Source organism: Passer domesticus, chromosome 32 (assembly GCF_036417665.1).
Source record: "Passer domesticus isolate bPasDom1 chromosome 32, bPasDom1.hap1, whole genome shotgun sequence".
NCBI classification, from domain to species: Eukaryota; Metazoa; Chordata; class Aves; order Passeriformes; family Passeridae; genus Passer; species Passer domesticus.
The window spans coordinates 3,027,740-3,048,663 of NC_087505.1; the positions used below are offsets into that span (position 1 = coordinate 3,027,740).

At 66.5% G+C, this 20,924-nt stretch overlaps 1 protein-coding gene across 5 annotated transcripts; it reads left to right on the plus strand.

Annotated features, from left to right (window-relative positions):
- Positions 1-596: 596 nt before the first annotated feature.
- LOC135288372 (transgelin-2-like) lies at positions 597-18,988 on the plus strand. 5 transcript variants are annotated; one of them, XM_064401744.1, is made up of 23 exons: positions 643-898; positions 1,318-1,509; positions 4,986-5,138; positions 5,245-5,396; positions 5,550-5,667; positions 5,780-5,921; positions 6,080-6,225; positions 6,331-6,473; positions 6,767-6,907; positions 6,985-7,101; positions 7,447-7,597; positions 7,688-7,811; positions 7,885-8,060; positions 8,133-8,383; positions 8,455-8,539; positions 8,856-9,026; positions 9,158-9,203; positions 9,864-11,060; positions 11,645-11,790; positions 17,491-17,699; positions 18,111-18,285; positions 18,365-18,467; positions 18,544-18,988. In XM_064401744.1, the coding sequence occupies exons 1-23, from the start codon at positions 847-849 to the stop codon at positions 18,683-18,685; spliced, it is 4,332 nt and encodes a 1,443-aa protein (XP_064257814.1). In that variant the 5' UTR covers positions 643-846; the 3' UTR covers positions 18,686-18,988. The 5 variants fall into 5 exon arrangements, with proteins under 5 accessions (XP_064257815.1, XP_064257813.1, XP_064257816.1 ...); XM_064401743.1 differs by having other exon boundaries at positions 598-898; positions 7,885-8,383; XM_064401746.1 differs by lacking the exons at positions 17,491-17,699; positions 18,111-18,285; positions 18,365-18,467; positions 18,544-18,988 and adding an exon at positions 11,883-12,835 and having other exon boundaries at positions 598-898.
- Positions 18,989-20,924: the final 1,936 nt, after the last annotated feature.

Consider the following 20,924-nt stretch of genomic DNA (forward strand, 5'->3'; position numbering starts at 1 on the left):
GTCCCACTCATATCCCATCTGTGTCCCCTCCGTGGTCCCACCCCTGTGTCACCCCTGTGTCCTCTTCATGACCCCCCGGCCCTCCCCAGTCCCACTCGCGTGTCTCACCCATGTGTCCCCCTCTTGGCTTCCTTCAGTCCCACCAGTGTCCCCACGTCCCCTTCGTGTGTCACACTTGTGTTTTTCATTCCCGTGTCTTCTCCAGTCCCTCCTCATGTCCCCCCCGTGTCCCCCCGTGTCTCACCCTATGCCCCACGTGTGTCCCACCCATCTGTCCCACTCGTGTCCTCCCTCTGGCTGCCCCTCCCGCAGCCCCCCGTGCCTGTCCCGGTCCCACCCGTGATCCCCGATGTGTTCCCCCATATCCCCCTCGCTTTGTCCCCCATATTCCCCTCCGTGTCACCCCACACGCCCCCCGGTGCCCCTGCCCCCCTCCGCGTACTACATTTCCCAGCATGCCTCGCTCCCCGCTGCCTCGCTCCGCCATTGGCCGCCTGGGGAAGCGCTCAGCGGCGTCTTCTGATTGGCTGTCGCCGCGGCAACGAGCGGCGGGGGGCGTGGCCGGGGCGGCCCCTCCCGCCGTCGCGGGTTTGTTTGCGGCCGCCCGGAGGCGGCGGCCGGAGCCGAGCGGACCCGGACGGACCCGAACCGAGCCGGAAAGAGCCGAAAGCAGCCGGGAAGAGCCGAGCGCAGCCGAGCGCGGGCGGCCGGGCATGAGGAGCGGCGGGACGCGGAGCCCCCCGCGCCCCCCGCCCGGGGCCGGTGCCCCCGGGGCTGCCCGGCCGAGCCCGCCGCTCCGCGGGCCCCGGTGACGCCGCGGGAGCCGCCGCAGAGGGGGCCTGGGCTATGCGGTGGTGGCTGCGCGCCGCCGTCCTCAGCCTGCTCGCCGGAGCCGGGGGTGAGGGGCCGCCCCGGGGAGCAGGGGGGGCGGCGGGGCCGGTCTGGCCGGTGCCGGGGCTCGGGGGCGGGGAAAGGGTCCCGGTGTGTCCCGGTGTGTCCCGGCGGGGCCGGTCCGGCCGGTGGCGGGGAAGCGGGAGGAGGCGGGGGACAGCTGGGGACAGCGGGGGCGGGGGGTCCGGGGGCGGGAGGAGGGTCCCGGTGTGTCCCGGTGTGTCCCGGTGCGTCGCGGTGGGATCGGTTTGGCCAGCGCCGGCTCCCGGAGAGGCGGGAGGTTTCGTGAGCAGGGGAAGAGTCGCGGTGTGTCCCGGTTCTTCCCGGCGTGTCCCGGTTCATCCCGGCGTGTCCCGGTTCATCCCGGTGTGTCCCGGTGTGTCCCGGTGTTCCCGTCTCACCCGCGGCCCGGTGCCGCTCCCGCAGGCAGCGGCCGGAGCGAGCCCCGGGCCGTGGTGGGGCGCGTCGGGGGCAGCGCGGTGCTGGGCTGCGGGCTCCTGGGCGCGCACGAGGCGCGCCCGCCGCTCTACGTGATCGAGTGGGTCCGCTTCGGCTTCGTCCTCCCCATCTTCATCAAGTTCGGGCTCTACTCGCCGCGCGTGGACCCCGAGTACGCGGGTGAGTGGCGGGGACGGGGCGGGCGGGGGTTCCCGGGACCCCCGGTTGGGTCAAACCGGGTGCTGCCTGGTGTTGGACCACCTTAATCCCACTCCCGGGGAAGAGGGGGGCTCTTCTGGGGGGTCTCGGGGGCCCAGGGAGGTCCCTGCAGCAGGTGAGTGCCAATCCCCATCCCCGGGACGGCAGCAGGGGTGGGGGTGCCCGGCTGGCAGAGGGGATGCAGATCCTGCCCAGCCTGGCAGCGGGAGGGATCCCCGCAGGGTAAAATGTGGGAGAAGCCCCCCAGCCCACCCCGGGGCTGCTGGGGCATCTCCCGCAGGGTGGAACGGCCGAGCCCCGCCGGTGCCACCGGGCTGCCCGGGGGCTGCGGGTCGCCTGAAGGTTGAGGCTGGGGAGGGGATTTGGGGGGAGCTGCTAATTGGAGCAAAGCTGGGCCGGGGACGGGCTGGGCGTGGGAGGGGGATATTCGCTGCTTTAGCGGGTATTTAAAGTGAGCGGTGGCAGAGCTGGAGGAATCCCAGCCAGAGGATCCCTGCGAGCGCGAGGGGAGAGCCACAGGCGTGTCCCCTGGGCATGGGGAGGGGTGGCAGCCCGTGGGTGATCTGGGCTGAGCCCAACCCCAATGTTCTGTGCCAAAATCCGTGCTCCGACCCTTCCTCGGGGGGCCGGATCACAACCCAAACCCTGCTGCCAGGATTGTCCCCTGCCTAAAAATCACCTCGGTCGGGACACCCACTCTGCTGCTGCCCCTTCCCGTGAGGTGTGGATTTTGGGGGATGCTTTCAGCAGCTCCGCCTTGGCTCTGGGGGACCAGAGGTGTTGTCACCAGCGGTGACAACGAACCCCGCGGGCAGGACAAGGCACCTGCTCTGCCGGGAGAGGCCAGGGCTGGGCTCCTGTTACCTGAGCGCCGAGGGGCCCCGGAGCTGCCGCGGCTCCGGTTACCCAGCGAGGGGCTGGCGGTGCCCCCTCCCCCGTGTCCCCTCGCCCCCGGGGGCAGCGGGAGCAGATTGGGATCAGCGCTGGGGGAAGGGGCTGGCGGCTGGAATGAGGGCGAGCTGGGTGGGCAGGGGGGCTGGCGGCCGTCGCCATGGCAGCGGGGCGGCTTGTTTTCCATCGGCCGGGAAGGGCAGGGAGGTGGGTGCAGGGCGATGCCAGCCCCCTCTGCCCGGCGCTTCCCAGGTGGATCAGATCAGGTGTCACCACTGCTGTCACCAGTGCCACTCCTGGGGACATCGGGGCGGGGGGGCTGCAGCTGCCTCCGTGATGGGATGGGGTCGGCTCTGCCCTGGGTGCCACCGCCACCCGCGGTGTCCCCTGCCCTAAAACGGGGTCGGTGGTCTCTGGCCTGGCTCAGCCCCCTCCTCCCCGGCTGTGGCCGCGTGGCGGGGGCTGCAGCCCCTTTGTGTCCCCCCTTTGTGTCCCGCCGAATGTCGGTTGCCAGGCGCGGGGGGATGCTGGGCCACAGGGTTTTGTTTTTGCAGGGCGGTGGAGGAGGAGGAGGGGGCTGGGGCCGGCACAGGGGGATTAGGGGGAGGCTGAGGGGCGTCCCCAGGCCGCTCTGATCCCTTCCAAAGGGACCTTTGTTCGGGAGCCGGCTGCTCCCGCCGTGCCTGGGGCTGGGGGCTGGCAGCTGCTGGGGCTTCCCAGAGCTTCCCAGAGCTGTCCCACTTCCCAGGGCTGGCGGACCCCTCGTCCCACAGCTGTGGGGTGGAGGCAGAGGGGTGGGAAACAGCTCCGGGCGCTGCGGGAAAGGTTTGCACGTGTTTGTGTGCGGGGTTCGCACGGCTCAGGGTGGATCTCGGTGCCAAACCCGCCTGCCCGGCTCCTGCCACTCCTCCTCCTCCTCCTCATCCTCATCCTTGCCGGGCTCGTCTGGCGGGACACGGAATCCCAACCCCGCTGCGGTGCCAGCCAGGATCCGGTGCCCCGGGCACTGCGTGGGGACTGTCTGTGACACTGGGTGGGGCTGGCAGCGGGGCTCCCCAAAACTTCCCACGTTGGGAAGCCCTCAGGAAGCTGCGGGTCCTGGGATGCTGATGGAGCACCGTGGGCTGCTCCGGTGCTGCCGGTGCCGCATCCCTACCGTGGTGTCCCGGGAGCAAGGTCACCTGGCATGGTCCGGGGGTGCCCCGGGTGACAGTGCCGGGGCAGGGCGTGCCGGGGGGACAGGGAAGGATGGATGCCCAGGGAAAGGGGTGCTCCGGGCAGTGGGTGCCCGGGGAAGGGGATGCCCAGGATGGTGGGTGCCCGGGGAAGGGGATGCCCAGGATGGTGGGTGCCCTGGACAGTGGATGCCCATAGAAGGGGATGCTCAGGGCAGTGGATGCCCGGGGAAGGAGATGCTCAGGACAGTGGGTGCCCGGGGAAGGGGATGCCCAGGATGGTGGGTGCCCTGGACAGTGGATGCCCATAGAAGGGGATGCTCAGGGCAGTGGATGCCCGGGGAAGGAGATGCTCAGGACAGTGGGTGCCCGGGGAAGGGTATGCTCAGGACAGTGGGTGCCCAGGGAAGGGGATGTCCAGGATGGTGGGTGCCCTGGACAGTGGATGCCCACGGAAGGGGATGCTCCGGACAGTGGGTGCCCAGGGAAGGGGATGTCCAGGATGGTGGGTGCCCTGGACAGTGGATGCCCACGGAAGGGGATGCCCAGGACAGTGGGTGCCCGGGGAAGGGGATGCCCAGGATGGTGGGTGCCCGGGTCAGGGGGTGCCGGTGTGTTCCTTGGGGGCCGCTGGCCGCGCACCCCGGCCTGGGCTGAGCCAATTGCTCGCTGCACTCTGAGCCGATTATGGCTCTGATAATAAATAGCCCGGGGGATTAACGGGCTGCGCTCGCTCTCGCTTGGGCCCTTATCCCTCTCCTCATCAAAGAGGCCGCGGGGCTGGCGCGGGGCGAGGACCCCACGGCCTGGGGGAGCCCCGCCGGCCGTGTCCCCCCGGGAAGCTGCAGCGAGGCGGGCGGGGGTTCACCGCGACCCCCCCGTGCCGCGGGGGTGCCGGGGCTTAGCAGAGCTCCCAAGGGTGAGAGCGCCGGGGGGGCTCCCGGGGGGAGGGAGAGACCTTGGGAAGGGGGAAAAGGGGTCGGGGGAGGGGTCCAGGACTGGGACCAGTCCTGCCCGGCCGCTGGGAGCGATGCTCCAAGTGCGCGGACCCGCCGTGCGGGGGGACTCCGCCGAGGCCACCCTGCGCGAGGGCGGGTGACGGAGCCACTGTCGCCTCCTCTCCGTGTCACCCATCTGTGCAGTGCTGAGTGTCGCTGTGACCAACCTCTGGCACCGCCGTTCCCAGCCCCCCGCGGTGCCAGCGTGGGCGGGCGCCCTGGGGAGGGGTGGCCCCGGGGAGGGGGTGACCCGGGAGAGGGGTGGCCCCAGGGAGTGGGTGACCTGGCAGAGGGGTGGCCCCAGGGAGGGGGTGGCCCGAGGAGGGGGTGGCCCGGGGACGTGGCTGTCCCTGAGCCGCTGCCGGTGGCACAGGCCGTGTGCGGCTGGAGGAAGGTGCCTCGCTGCGCCTGGACCTGCTGCGTGCCGAGGACCAGGGCTGGTACGAGTGCCGGGTGCTCTTCCTCGACCGGCACAGCACCGACGCCGACTTCCAGAACGGCACCTGGATCCACCTCACCGTCAACGGTACCGGCCCGTCCCACCCCGCGCTGCTCTGCCCGCGTCTCCCAGGCATGGCACTGAGCTGAGCCAGATCTGAGGGTGAGGGTTTGGATCTGGATTTGCCTTCCAGCACCTCCCACCTTCCTGGAGACGCCCCCTGCGTTCGTAGAGGTGCGGGACCAGGCTGCACTGAGCCTCACCTGCAGGGCTGTCGGCAACCCCCAGCCTGTTGTCACCTGGAAGAGGAGCGACCTGCCTGTCCAGAGCGGGGACACGGTGCAGGTGAGGGTGACAACCCCCTGGTCACCCCTCTGTGGGGTGTGGCCAGCCTCTGGTGCCCACCCCACTGCGGTGGCCCCTCCCTGCTGCCACCACCCGGTTCACGGGGCAGGTCGCTGTCCCTTGGTGGCCCTGCCGCAGCTGGTGCCATTGCAGGTGAGCAACGGGACGCTGAGCATTGCCACCGTGGAACGTGCCAGCGCGGGCACCTACACGTGCCACGCCTCCAGCAAGGAGGGCACCGTCACCCACACCACCCGTGTGCTCGTGCAGGGTAAGGACAGGGCATCCCCAGCCCTGCGCCGTGGGCTGGGCACACAGAGGGAGCCATGGCACGGTCGGTTTTGGGAGCAGCTGTGCCCAGCCCTCACTGCCCGTCACCCCAGGGCCACCCATCATCGTGGTGCCACCGCAGAACGTCACCGTCAACATCTCCCAAGATGCCTTTTTGGCGTGCCAGGCTGAGGCATACCCAGGGAACCTCACCTACACCTGGTTCCAGGGCAGCAGCAACGTCTTCCACCTCAGGTACGGCAGCAACAGGGACGGCACCGGGGCAGCTGTGCCCCCAAACCTGCCCCGAGTGCCAGGGACAGCCTGGGTGTGTGCTGGGGGCAAATCCACCACCGCAGGGCAGCAGGGACAGTCCCAGCTGTGCCACTCCCTGCTGTGCCATCCCTTGCCAGCCATCTCCAGGCTCGGGTCCGTGTCCTGGTGGACGGGAGCCTCCTGCTGCAGCGAACGACCCCAGACGACGCTGGGAAATACACCTGCACCCCCAGCAACGGGCTCTGGAAGCCACCTTCTGCCTCAGCCTTCGTCACAGTGCTCTGTAAGACCCCCTCCTGCACCTCCGGGCCGTGGGGGGCCCTGCTGGGGGGGCTGTGGTGGGAACAGGGGTGCCCCGTGGGGACCCCAGCCCCGTGTGTCGCCGCAGACCCAGCGCAGGTGACCACCATGCTCCCGGAGACTCACCTGCCCAAGGGCATGCGGGGCGTGATCCGCTGCCCCTCCAGGGCCAACCCCCCCCTGCTCTCCGTCACCTGGACCAGGGACGGGCGCCCGCTGGAGCTGGACAAGGTAGGGCCACTCCCACTGCCCTTCCCAGATCCCTGCTCCTCACCCATTCCCTCCTCCCAGCTCCCTGGCTGGTCCAAGGTACGGCCACTCCCTCTCCTAGCTCCTTCCCACCTTCCCAGATCTCTCCTGCTCACCCATTCCCCACTCCCTCCACCCTTCCCACCTTCCCAAATCCCTCCTCCTCTCCCATTCCCCACACCCAGCTCCTTTCTACCTTCCCAAATCCCTCCTCTCCCATTCCCCACTCCCACCACCCTTCCCACCTTCCCAAATCCCTCCTGCTGCTCTCCCAGCTCCCCGGCTGGTCCATGCGGCCTGACGGCTCCATCGTCATCGCCACGGGCAACGACGACGCTCTGGGGCTGTACCGCTGCACGCCCTACAACAGCTACGGCACGGCTGGCGAGTCCCGGCCCACCCGCGTCCTCCTGAAGGTGAGCAGCCCCTCGGGGTCCCCTCCTGGCTTTGCACCCCCTGCCAAGCTCCCCTAAACTGCCCCTCTGCCTTGCAGGACCCTCCTGCCTTCACGGTGCGGCCCAAGGAGGAATATTTCCAGGAGGTGGGCCGGGAGCTGGTGATCCCCTGTGCGGCTCGTGGGGATCCCCCACCCACCATCACCTGGGTGAAGGTAGGGGCTGCTCTTTTGGGGGGTCAGCTGGGCCCTCACGGGGACAGAGATTGCTTTTGACCTCCAGGGCATCATTTCTGGGCTTGTGTGGCTCCTGGGGCAGTGTTCCTGTCCCCACTGAGTCCCATCCTAAACTGGGCTCCCATCACACGGTTCCTGAAGGATCTGAGGTCACTTTGCTTGGCTGTCCTCTAAAAAATTGGCAAAACCCTGCCCCTTGGTCTCCAAACCAGCCCCATGGTGGGGGGCCATGTCCCCTTTTTCAAGTCCCCTGGTCTCCAGCGTGGCAGTGTCACAGGGGGTAGGCTGATGGTGGCCCCCCATCAGCGTGTCCGTGCCCCACAGGTGGGCAGCGTGGGGAAGAGCAGTGCCCAGGTGGATGGCAACAGCAGCCTCGTCCTCCACCCCCTCATCAAGGAGCAGCACGGAGTCTGGGAATGCAGGGCCACCAACCAGGTGGCCAGTGTCACCACTGCCACCTCTGTCCACGTACTGGGTGAGCTGCCCGTCACTGGGATGGTCTCAGGGTGGGCAGTGTGCTGGAAGGGGTGGTCCAAGCCCCCCAGTGTGACACTCTGCCCTCCAGGTACCAGTCCCCACGCTGTCACCAACGTCTCCGTGCTCCCACTGCTGCTGGCAGCCAACATCTCCTGGGAGCCAGGCTTTGATGGAGGCTACTTCCAGAGGTTCAGCGTCTGGTACACCCCTCTGTGAGTGCCCACCCCTGCTGTGTGCCCCCCTCAGGAGCCTCGGCTCCCTCTCACGTGTCCCTCCTGTCCCCAGGGTGAGGTACCCACCGCGGGCACACCACGACTGGGTGTCACTGTCGGTGCCAGCGGGGGCTCAGCACCTTCTGGTGGAGAACCTGCAGCCAGACACCAGTTACCAGTTCAGCGTCCTGGCCCAGAACAAGCTGGGCAGTGGCCCCTTCAGCCAGATCGTCACCTCCGTGCCCAGGGGTGAGGGCAGCTCCCCAAAACACCCCCGGTGCCCCCGTTCCCGCCTCGTGCCAACCTCTGCTTTCTCCCCAGGCTTCCCAGTGACCACAGTGCCTCCGGAGCCACCAGCCATGACCGTGCACGTCTTCCTGTCCCCACCCCGGGCTCTGAGGGCCAACGAGACCGTGCGGGGGGTTCTGCTGCGCTGGGACCCCCCTGCCCGTGCCTCGGTGGCCCCGAGCGGGTACGCGCTGGAGCTGCGGCAGGACAAGGGCGGCTGGGAGGTGCTGGAGCGCTCCATCCCCGGCACTGACACCCAGGTGCTGGTGCCAGGGCTCATCAAGGTGAGGTCTGCCTGGGTTAGGGCTCGGTGGCCGCTGTGGCAGCGTGCTGATGGCCCTGTGTCCCTCCCCAGGACGCCTTCTACGAGTTCCGACTGGTGGCCTTTGCTGGCAGCTACATCAGCGACCCCAGCAACACGGTGAACGTGTCCACGGCAGGTAAGGCTGGGCTGCCATGTAGGGACAGAAACCCGAGGTGGGAAACATCCAAATTCCCAAAGGAGAACCTCCTTCATGCTGCTCCCACCCTGCTGGCCCTGCTGATAAACTGGGGGCATGGCCAGAGCAGGACCAGGGGGCAACAGCCAGAGTGCCTTCAGCCTCAGGGACCAGAGCATCCTCTCTCCTGGTGCCCATGGCAGGGGGCACAGGTCCCCCCAAGGGCAGAGCAAGAGCTGAGCCTTTGCTGTGTCCCCGTGATGCTGGTGACACCAGGGGGCTGTGCCAGCCTGACGGGGTGCCCTGTGTGTGGCAGGGATGGAGGTGTACCCGTCCCGCACGCAGCTGCCCGAGCTGCTGCCACAGCCGGTGCTGGCGGGGGTCATCGGGGGGATCTGCTTCCTCAGCGTGGCCGTCATCTTCAGCACCATGGCCGCCTGCATCATGAACCGGCGCCGTGCCGCGCGCGTCCGCAAGCGCCGCCAAGGTACCCGGGGACAGGGACAGGGACAGGGGACAGGCCAGCCTGGGGGGGACTGAGTGGGTGCCGCCGTCTCCTCCTCATCACATTTTGAGTTGCTCGCCGTGTGATCCCCCTGTGTTCTCATGGCCTTCCAGATCCACCACTCGTCTTCTCCCCCAGCAAGAAGCTTCCACCTCCACAGTAAGTCACGCCATTGTCACGCTCCCTCCTTGTCCTGCTGTGTCACTGCCATGCTCCCTCCATCCCACTCCCTTCCTGTCCTGCTCCCACCATGCCCCATTCCCTCCCTGTCCTGCCATGGTCCCTCCATCCTGTTCCCTTCCTGTCCTACTCCCACCATGCCACGTTCCTGCCATGCCATGCCATGCCATGCCATGCCATGCCATGCCATGCCATGCCATGCCACACTCCCTCCCTGTCCCTCTCTTGCCATGCCCTGCTCCTCCACATCCCATTCCCTCCCTGTCCCACTCCTGCCACATCACACCTCTGGTTTCCACTCCCCCAAATCCTGCTGCCTCTCATCCCACTCCTGGCTGTGCCACACTCCCCTCCCTCTCCCACTCTCTCGATGTTATTCTCCCCTCCATCCCTCTCCCTCCCTGAGCCACTCCTGGCCATGCCATGTTTCCATCCCTGTCCCTTTCCCTGTCTCCCTCAGCACCGGGACAGGCTGGGGACAGCTCCTCGCTGCTGCCACTGCCTAAGGGCGTTAGGAGCGGGGTGCTCCCCTGGCGTGCTCCCTCTGGGCAGTTTTGGCTGGAGAAAAGCTCAGGAAATGCAGGAGCAGGGCGTGGCAGCACGGCCGGGGGTGCTGCAGCTGCTGCCTCTCCCTTGCAGCAATGCTCGTGGCCCTGGTAGCCCTGCCAGCACGCTGAGGCTGAAGCTGCAGCCGTCGCCGTGCCGGAGCCTGCACCGGAGCCTGCTGTGGGGCGAGAAAGCCGGCACCAGCCTGGGGCTGAGCATCGCCGGCTCCTGCTACCCCGCCTACGAGAGCCAGGGCCGGGAGCACGTCCCGCTGGAGCGCATCTGCCGCGGCCCCGACGGCCGCTTCGTGCTGGACACCGAGCCGCGGCCGGAGCCGGAGCCTCCGCGGGACCCCCTGCAGCCCTACCGCCAGCTGCCCGCCGAGGAGGACGAGGAGGATGAGGAGGAAGAGGAAGACGACGAGCCCGTGTGGCACAGGGGGGTCTCGCTGCGCCCCCAGCCCGCGGGGCAGCCCCGCCGGGGCGCCCGCGCCTCCGGTCACCGGCACGGCCGCTACTTCGGCTACGGCAGCAGCAGCCCCGTGGACGAGACCGTGGCGTTGAGCATCACCGACGTCAGCCCCGTGGCCTCTGCCGCCGCCACCCTGCCTTACAGCGCCGTCCCGGAGCCCCCCCGGCCCCGCCGCGGCCCCCCCTGGGACTCACCGCCCCGCCGGGGCTCCCCCCAGCCGGCCAGCAGCCCCCCGGTGTCCCCCGGCCCCCCGGCCATCAGCGGCATCCTGCAGTACCTCAGCCTGCCCTTCTTCAAGGAGATGTGTGTGGACGGCGACTGGCCCCCCCCGGAGGAGCAGGGGGAGCCCCCCAATGCCGGCGCCGCCCCGGAGCCCCCCGCCAGCCCCCCGCGCTCGGGGCGGACGCTGTGCCCGGACTGCATCGACACAAGTGCCAACGCCACCTCCCCTCCCGCCACCGCCGCGTTCCTTGAGCCCCCCCGGCTGCCCGTGGGCCCCGCCAAGGCCTCTCTGCCCGGCTCCCCATCCTGGCCCCGCTCCCCCAGCCCCGGGCCGCCCCCCCAGCCGGCCCCACATCTCCGGACTGAGGCCCCGGGGCGGCCGCCGGACGCCGCAGCCCCGGAGAAGCTCCCGCGGGGCAGCCTGACCAGCCAGAGCAGCGGCCGGGGCAGCGGCTCCTTCCTGCGGCCCCCCTCGCTGGCACCGTCCTTGGGGGGCACCTTCCTGGGCACCCCCGTCGGGGACGGGGGCAGCTGGCACAGTGGGGGCTCGGCAGCGGAGGAGGGACGGGGCAGGACGGATGCTGGCGCCGGGAAGAGGTGAGCCGTGGGCAGGGCACCGGGATGCGCTCCCGGAGCGTGCCGGGGCAGCTCCGGGCCTGTCCCACCCAGCTGGCATGGGCTGTCCTGGCACGGAGCCACCTGGCTGCCTCCCAGCCCGGCAGTGCCCCGGGGACGCCCCCCTGCCCATTGTCCCTGTCCTGAGAGACCATCCCCGTTGTCCCCCAGCATCCCTGCCGTGTCCCCACGTCCCTCGGGGTGGGGCCCCTGATACTCATCTGACCTTGGCATCTGCCCCTGCCACCCATCCCGGGGCACCCGTGCCTTGGGGTCTCTCCTGGCATTCACCTTGGGGGTCTCATGCCCATCCCTGGCATCTGACACCTCAGGGTCTGCCCTGATCTCTCCTACCCATCCCCAGGGCTTCACACACATCCTCTTTTCCGGGGAGAAACCCTGGGGTTTCTCTTTTTGGGATCTCCCCCGGAGCCCATCCCCGGGGTTTCTCTTTTTGGGGTCTCCCCTGCAGCCCGTCCCCGGGGTTTCTCTTTTTGGGATCTTCCCCGGAGCCCATCCCGGGGGTCTCACCCCCTCGGGCCGTGCCCCTCGCCCCCTCCCCGCAGGAGAAACACCTCGGTGGACGAGAACTACGAGTGGGACGCGGAGTTCGCGCTGGAGTCGGAGCTCCTGGAGGCGCTGCAGCTTTACCGGGGCGCGGCCCCGGCCCGGCCCGGCTCCTCCATCGCCCTGCGGGACCTGCAGCGGCACCGTGAGTGCGGCCCCCCCGCGCCCCCCGCCCCCGTGCCCGCAGCCCCGTGGCCGCCCCGGCGGCTGCCACGGACGCTGCTTATCTCCCCGCAGAGCCCGGCTCGGCCCCGGTGAGCTCGGTGTCGGCGGAGGCGCTGGGAACGGGGGGTCCCCAGGAGCGCGGCCAGACGCCCCGTCCCGAGGGGTTGGGGGCGCGGCGCCGCAGGGAGGGGGTCCAGCAGCGGCGGCAGAGGGTGGGCACCCGCGGGTGCTGCTCCGAGCGCTTCGAGGTGGCCACGCTGCTCTAGGGACCCCCGGGGGAAAGGATGAGCGGGGGGGGAATAAAGAGGCGTGAGAGCAGCTCTGGCTCCTGTTGGCGGGGGGACCCCCGAGGCGTCCCGGGTTCTGCCACGACCCCCTCCATCCTCTCGGTGTCCCCCTCCCACCTCGTCCCGGCTCCCCCATTCTGTGTCCTCATCTTCCTCATCCCCTGGCCACAGCTTCCCCTTCCCCACTCTCCTCCTCCCGGCCTCCCCCTATCAATCCCACCCCTCAAATCCTCCTGGTACCCCCCCGTTTCCTGATACCCCCCCAATCCTCTTGGTACCCCCGATCTTCTCGTGTCCCCCCACGAATTGCTCTGTGATGTCCCCCCCATTTTCCTCATGGCCCCATTTTCCTCATGTCTCTCCTCATCTTCCTCCCTCGGGGTGTCCCCCCATTTCCTCCGTGTCCCCCCCATCGGATTTTCCCGCCATCTCCGCGGTGTCCCCCCCATCTCATGCGGGGGGCCGCCACTCCTGTCCCCTCTCCCATGTCCCTGTCCCCTCCCTCTTTCCTCAGTTTCCCCCTCCCCTCCCCGTTCCGGTGTCCCCCCCCCCCCGGTTCTCCCCCTCCCTCGCGGGGGGGGCGGGGCCTGGCGGCGGCCCCGCGCGCGCGGGAGGGGCGTGGCCCGCGCGCTCATGCCCTTATATGGCCACGGCGCGGGAGCGCGTCACCGGGGGGGCGGGGAGAGGCGATGACGTCACCGGGGGTCGCGCGTGGGCTGCGGCGCGGGTCGCGTCGGGTCACGGGCGTTGGTCACCCCCCCACTGTCCCCCTTTGTCCCCCTGCCATGTTCCCCCATTATGTCCCCTCGTGTCCCCCTGCCACGCCCACTTCTTGTCCCCTTGTGTTCCCCTGCCATGTCCCCCGTGTCTCCTTGTGTCCCCCTCCCACGCCCACCCCATGTCCCCCATTATGTCTCCTTGTGTCCCCCTGCTATGTCCCCTCATGTCCCCTATTAGTTCCTCCCGTGTCCCCTTGCCCCGCCCACTTCATGTCCCCCCCATGTTCCCTTCATGTCCCCCTGTCACATCCACCCCTGTCCCTTGGTGTCCCCCCCATGTCCCCCTGCCTGCTGCCCGTTGTCCCGTGGCCTGCCCACATCACACCGTGCCCCCTGCCCTGTCTGTGTGTGCCCCTCATCCTGCCCTCTGTCCCTGCCCGAGTTTGTCCCCAGTGTCCCCTCCCCTCTGTGTCTGCTCTATCAACCCCCCTGTGCCCTCTGGGGGTCCTGTCCCCAAATTGCCCCCTGTGTCCCCTGGCTGAGACCTCCCAGACTGTGCCCCAGTGTCACCCAGGTCTCTTGGGACTGTCCTGCTGCTGCTCTGTGTCACCCTGGGCCACCCCCCCCGTGGGTCCTGACCCCTGTGTCACCCCTAAATCTGCTTTGTTACCCCTATGTCCTGTCCCCTGTGTCACCCTGGGCCACCCCCAGTGCATCCTGTCCCCTGTGTCACCCCTCAATCTCCTGCTTTGTCACCCCTAGGCCCTGCTCTGTGTCACCCCTAACCCCACCCCTGTTCTGCACCTCTCTGTCACCCCCTGACCTTGTCCCCCCCATGTCACCCCTGTTCCGTGGGTCACCCCTGTGTCACTCCCTGCCCTGCTCCCTCCTCCACGGGTCCCCCACCCACGTCCCCAAAGCCACAGGAAACGCCACCCGAGATCCCCAGGGGACACCCACAGCCCTTGGAGGGTAAAGCCACCCCACCCTGTGGCACCCATGGGTGCGGGAGGGACCCAGGGAGGGCGAGGGGACACTTCTGGGCTGCTCCACAGCGTGACAGTGCCATCCTAACCCAGCTCTGGTGGCACCAGAGAGTGACAGTGCCATGCCAGCTGAGCCCTGGTGGCACCAGAGTGTGACAGTGCCAGCCCAGCCGAGCTCTGGTGGCATCAGAATGTGACAGTGCCATGCCAGCCGAGCTCTGGTGGCACCAGAGAGTGACAGTGCCATGCCAGCCAAGCCCTGGTGGCATCAGAATGTGACAGTGCCATGCCAGCTGAGCCCTGGTGGCACCACAGCCGAGCTGGGCATGGCGGGTGCTGATCTGGCTGCCGGGGTGGGTGGGGTGACAGGGACACTGCAGCAGTGGCCCTGCTCCGGCAGCGGTGGCCTCGGGCCCAGCTTTGTTTGTTGTTTTGGTGGCGCTCGCCATGGAGACGGGACTTGTGCCAACGCCACTGGGGACACGACGCTGCTGGCCAGGCCACCTCCCCCCCCGAGCCCCAGCTGTCCCCCAGCTGCCTCCAGAGCCAGGCCCTGGTTGTCCCCATCGCCATCACAGCAGGGTCCTGGCAGCCGGCACGTGCCACTGTGGAGATTGTCCCCAGCAGAGCCACCGTGAGAGGTTTTGTCACCACAGCACTGCCCCCACCTAAGTCCTCAGAGGGGCCTGTCCCCATCATGGTCACTCTGTCCCTGCTACTGCAGCCACACTGTCCCCACCACAGCCACACTGTCCCTGTGTCCCCTGTGTCACCCCTGTTCCCACTGCAGCCATTCAGGCCCCACCCCATCCTCATCTCAGCCACCACAGCCACACTGTCCCCGTGTCCCCTCTGCCACCACAGCCACCCTGTCCCCACCCCAACCATCCCATCGTCACCTCAGCCACCACAGCCACCCTGTCCCCACACAGCCCTGTGTCTGCCTGTCACCACAGTGTCCCTGTAACAGCTGCCCCATCGTCACCTCAGCCACCACAGCCACCCTGTGTGGCACTGCCACCACAGCCACTGTCCTCACCTCAGCCACCACAGCCAGCCACCGTGTGTGACACTGATCACCACATCCTGACCTCTGCCACCACAGCCACCCTGTGTGGCACTGCCACCACAGCCACTGTCCTCACCTCAGCCACCACAGCCACCCTGTGTGGCACTGCCACCACAGTCACTGTCCTCACCTCAGCCACCACAGCCAGCCACCATGTGTGACACTGATCACCCCATCCTGACCTCTGCCACCACAGCCACCCTGTCCCCGTGTCCCCCTGCCACCACAGCCACTCTGCCCTTGCTACAATCCCTGTCACCCTGTCCCCACCACAGCCACTCCATCCTCATGGTGGCCACCAGAGCCACCCTGTCCCCTACAGCCCACGTGTCCCCCTGCCACCACAGCCACCCTGTCCCTCCCACAACCCCTGTATCCCCTCTGTGACCACCCTGTCCCCAGCAGGGCCACCACAGCCACTCTGTCCCCACACAGCCACTGTATCCCCCTGCCACCAGGGCCACCCCATCTTCACCTCGGCCACCAAAGCCACACTGTCCCCACACAACCCCTCTGTCCACTTGCCACCGTGGCCACCCTGTCCTCATCTGGGCCACCAGGGCCACCCTGTCCCCACCCTGTCCCCCCCACGGCCACCCTGTCGCGGTGCCCCCTCCCGTGTCCCCTTCCCGGGGCGGGGCTGCCCCGGGAGCGGTGCCGGCTCGGTCCCAGCCCCGGCCCCGGCCCGGCGGATCCCGCCCCGGGGGCGGGCGGTGCCGGGCGGTGCCGGTGACATCAGCCGTGAAAAGGGCGCGGGCGGCGGCATCCGGCACTGCCGCCCCGGGAGCGCGGGACCGGCGCCGCAGGTAGGGAGGGGCGGGCAGCGGGCACCGGGCACCGGTGGGCACGTGATGGATGGGGATGGCACCGGGCACCGGGAGCGGCGCGGGCACCGGGAGGGAGATGCGGACCGCGACAGCGACAGGGCGGAGATGGGGACCGGCTCGGGAGCGGCCACCAGCCCCCGGGGCGCTCCCGGTGTCCCCCGGGGTGTCCCCCCCGCCCGCCCCGGTAGCGGCTGCGGCGGGACCGCGCCCGTGGAGCCGCCGGGACACGCGGCCGCGCCCGGGAAACGGGACCGGGGTGCGGCTTCCGGCCCCGCCGTGCGGGGAGCCCCGGGGCGCGCCCGCGGGGCTGGCCCCGGTCCCCTCCCCGCCGCCACCGGGGTGGCTGTGTCCCCCCGGTGTCCCCTCCCCGCTGTCCCCGGGGGGCTCTGGGCAGCCCAGGGTGGTCGAGCCCTGGGCACAGCCTCTCCCTGCTGTCCCCGGGGTGTGTCGGGGTCCCCAGGGTGGCTTCGTGCGGGTTGTGGTCTCCTTCCTGTTGGCACTGGAGGGTCTCGGGGGTCGCCAGGGTCGCTCGGTCTCGGCGGGGCTGGGTACAGCGCTTTCCCTGCCAGTCCCGGGAGAGAGCTCGGGGGTGCCCAGGCTGTCCCGGGAGACCCCCGGGTGGCTGCCCCGTAACTGGGACCCTCGCTGTCCCCACGATGGCCGGAGGGTCCCCAGCCCAGCCGGATTGGGCGCAGCCCCTCCCGCGGAGTCCGGAGGTCGCCGGGGCAGCGGGGCTGGATCCGGGTGTGTCCCCATCCCGCCTGGGCAAGCTCCGGCTGGGTCGGGAAGTGATCCCAGTTCCAGCTTCTCTTTGTTTCCCAATGCCTTGGCCCCCGGCCGGCCGCTCCCCACGCCACCCCCACGGGGTCCCTGTGGCCCAGACCTGGCCCTGGAGACCCCCGCGGTGGCCCAAGGCTTTGGCCCCGGGGGCACACCCGGCTGGGGTCGGTTTTCCTCCTGTCCCTGAGGGCAGCACTCGGTGCTCTCGGTGCTGAGACCCCCGAGCTTGGTGTGTGACAGGGCTGAACTCTGCCCCGAGCTTAGCCTGACATCCCCGGCTGTGGGCTGGGCACCCCCTGGGCAGCAACTGCCACATGTGCCCAGCTGGGACAGGGACACCAGGGCAGGCAGGGCCACCTGCACGTTCTGGCTTCTCGGTGCCCCCAAATGCCAGCGGGGCAGGACAGGGCGTGGGGGCGATGCAGGGGTGGGCAGCCTCGTGTGCCCACCACGGCCCTGGTGGGCACAGGGCACAGACAGACCCGTGGGGCTCGGGACACCCTGGCTGTACGGGCAGGGCCGCTCTGCTCATGTCCCCTGTGGGCATTATCTCCAGCACGGGTGGCACCGCTCCAGTGGCACCTTGGCACAGCACCTGGCCAGGGGTGGGGTCTGGCTGCCCCGCCGGGGTGGGGACACCGCCGCCATCAGCCCTGGCCCCACGCTCCTGCGCCAGCCCCGGATCTGGCTCTGGGCCCGAGCAAACGGGCGAGATCAGCAAACAAGCTGTGACCGGCCCCCGGTGGCTGCCAAGCCCGTGAGCGGCGCCGGGGCCGGGCCACAGGACGGGGATGCTCAAGGTGGCACAGAGGGATCACGGTGCTGCCCACCCTGCCCCTCAGGTGGGCACAGAGCCAGCGCCTGCTCCCGCCAGCTGGGCAGGAAAAGGGCAGAGCCTGGGCAGCGCCTGGCATGGGTGATAAGGGTGCACGCCGGACATCCAGGCAGGATGGGGATCACGGGGCGGGTGCTGCGGTGCCACCGGCGCCACTGAGGGGTGCCATCCCCACAGACCCCCCTGCCGTCAGCATGGCAAACCGGGGCCCCTCGTACGGGCTGAGCCGGGAGGTGCAGCAGAAGATCGACCGGCAGTACGACCCTGAGCTGGAGCAGGTGCTGGTGCGCTGGATCCTGGCACAGTGTGGCAACGACGGCGGCAGCGCGGTGGCACAGCCGGCACCCGGCAGGGACGGCTTCCAACAGTGGCTGAAGGATGGCACAGTGAGTACACCCGAGGCCAGCTGGGCATTGGGGTGACAGTGCCACACACCTGAGCCTAACCCTCACCATAACCCTGAGTCGAACCCTAACCCTGAACCTAACCCTAAATTTAACCCTAACCCTAACCCTAACCCTAACCCTAACCCTAACCCTAACCGTTACCCTAACTCTAATCCTAACCCTGTCCTTAACCCTAACCCTAATCCTAACCTAACCCTAACCCTAATCCTAACTCTAACCCTAACCCTCACCTTGAGCCTAAGCCTAAACCTAAGCCTAACCCTAACCTTCACCCTGTTCTTAACCCTAACCCTAACCCTAATCCTAGCCCTAACCTAACCCTAACCTTAATCCTGACCCTAACTGTAACCCTAACCCTAACCCTAACCCTAACCCTGCCCCTGCTTTCAGGTGCTCTGCCGGCTCATCAACAGCCTCCACCCTCGGGGCCAGGCGCCCGTGGCCAAAATCCAGGCGTCGGCCATGGCCTTCAAGCAGATGGAGCAGATCTCGCAGTTCCTGCAGGCGGCCGAGCGCTACGGCATCGCCGCCACCGACATCTTCCAGACCGTGGATCTCTGGGAGGGTGAGTGACCGCCCCGGAGGCCGTGGGGTCGGATGGGGCGGGGATGGAGATGGAGCTGAGCCTGCTGTGGGTTCTTCAGGGAAGAACATGGCGTGCGTGCAGAGGACCCTGATGAACCTGGGCAGCCTGGCCGTGGCCAAGGGTGACGGGCTCTTCGTGGGAGACCCCAACTGGTTCCCCAAGTAGGTGGGGGTGCTGGAGGGGGAGGGGGCCGGGCTGGGGGTCCCTTGGAGATGCTGACACCCGCTGTGCCCGCAGAAAGTCGCAGGAGAACCGGCGTGTCTTCTCCGAGGACAAGCTGAAGGAGGGGCAGAGCGTCATCGGGCTGCAGATGGGCACCAACCGGGGCGCCTCGCAGGCTGGCATGACGGGCTACGGGATGCCCCGCCAGATCCTCTGAGCCCCTCCGGACCCCCCAGGCCTCTGCCTGCCAGGGCCCCCCCCAAACTGCCTTAACCCCTCGCCGTGGACCAGCCGGGTGCCCCCCGGCCCGGGCAGCCGCCCCCTCGCCAGTTTTGTCAGGACCAAAGTAATTTTTTTATTATTATTATTATTTGGCTGGGTGGGGGCGGTGCCGCTGTGCCCACCCCACCGCCCCGCAGTGCCTTGGGGGCTGCTGGAGGGGCCCCCCAGCGTGCTGGGGAGCAACCCCTGCGCCCCAATAAACTCCTGTGGTCCCAATAAACGGATCCTCTTCTTTCCAGGCCTGGGTGGTCGTGATTTGGGATTGGGGGAGGGCAGGGGCTCCTGCTGTGTTACAAGGGGGGACCCCGGTCTGGGGGGACAGGAACCCCACAGCCACGTGGAGGGGCCACTATAAAGGGGGCGGGGTCAGGAGGGACTGGGCGGGGCAAGAGCAAAGGTGATGAGGGGGCGGGGCAATGAGGGGGCGGGGCTGAGCTGTTGCTGTATCGCAGCGCCCCCTGCTGGCCGGGAGTGCTCAGTGCAGCGCCCCCTGCTGGCCGCGGTTATCACTGCACTAAACATGAAAAATCAGATTTTTTCCCCCTGAGCAGATGGGAAAGTTCTGGGTTTGTGTTGTTTGTTCTGTTTATTTTCTGCTAAAGAGCTGTTATTCCCTTTTCTACATTTTTCCTGAAAGCCCCATATTTTTTAAGTTATGATAATTTGGAGCGAGGGGTCTTCTTTTTCATTCCTGCCATCCTTGGCAGATATTTGTCTTTCAAACTAAGACACAGAGGAAGCACAGTATTCCACCCCCATTTCTTGGGGCAGCTGAGAGGTGACCCCCAGGAGCCCAAGGGCAGCCAAAGCCATTTTGTCTGGGAGGAATCCTTGAATGTTTGTTATTTATAATGAGGTACAAGGGAAATGAGCAAAACTCGCCAGCTGTGGCTTTATTACACAGACCTAAAACCTTCAGAAAACAAAATAAATATGAAAGATGAAAAATTCCTGGGTCTTGCCTCTGGTGCCAGGACAAGGAATGGACAAAGTCAGCACAGGAGGATTGTTCAGGAGCTCAAACCTGCCAGGGTGAAGGTTGGGCCAAAGGATGAAGCAGAGTTTGGGTGTTGACCTCAAACCAATAAAATGACAAATAAATGGGTTTTCCTAACCAATTTAATCTCCTAAAATATAGGAAAAAGTGGCATTTCCCTTAATTTACATGTGTGAAATGATGGGGAAAGGGGGATTTTCTCAATTTAAACCCTTAATAAGGGAAGGCAATAGGGTTTCACCCTCACTTTAAATCTTAAAATGATGAAAAGGGAAGGTTACCCTAAATTCAAACCCAAAAAATGCCATCGCTAAAGGACGTGATGATGATGAAGATGGAACTGTATAAAATCGAGGTACAACACCCAAAATAAGCACTGTAGTTCAGAATATCGAACAGCAGGTGGCAATGCTACTCCATGGAAAACATCAAGGACAAAAAAAAATTACAAGAAATTCTGACTGTGAAAAACACATTTCACTCCTTAGAATTTTTAAAAGTTTAATAATAGGAGAAAAAAGGGCAATATTTCCAGCTCTGGAATGCTTTTGATGAACAGCCAAAGAGCACCCAAAAAGCTTAAAATAATTTTCTGTATATAGAGTAATATTGCTGGGATTACATACCATCAGTGGATGGCCTCACATTGGGTTTTTTTAGTTGCACAAAAAACTTTTCGTATTTTATGTTCTATACAATATCTATTGTAATATTATTTATAATATATATTATACATTATATAATATATATTATACATAGTATAATATAGAATATATTATATATAATATATACTAGATATTATATACAATATGCTTATATGTTATATTATTATTATATATTATTATATTATATTGCTAAAAAGAGTTATAATTGGTACCACATCTAAGTCCTTATGATCAATAACAACATGCCAAAGGTAATACATAAATGCAAAAGCCATGGGAGCCATGGGATGGGGACTCTCAGTGCCCCCAAGAGTCTCAGCACATTCCCAGAGATGTCACTGGTGTCCTGCAGTCGCCCATGTGGTCCTGGCAGCTCTGCGTGGGTCACCTGGGGGTCCTTGGGGGGCCATGTAAGAGACAGCTGGCTTGGGGTGACACCCATGGGTGACATGCGCGTGTCCCCACCCATCCCCCATACTCACCCCCTGCCCGCTCAGTGCCAACTCCCCCCC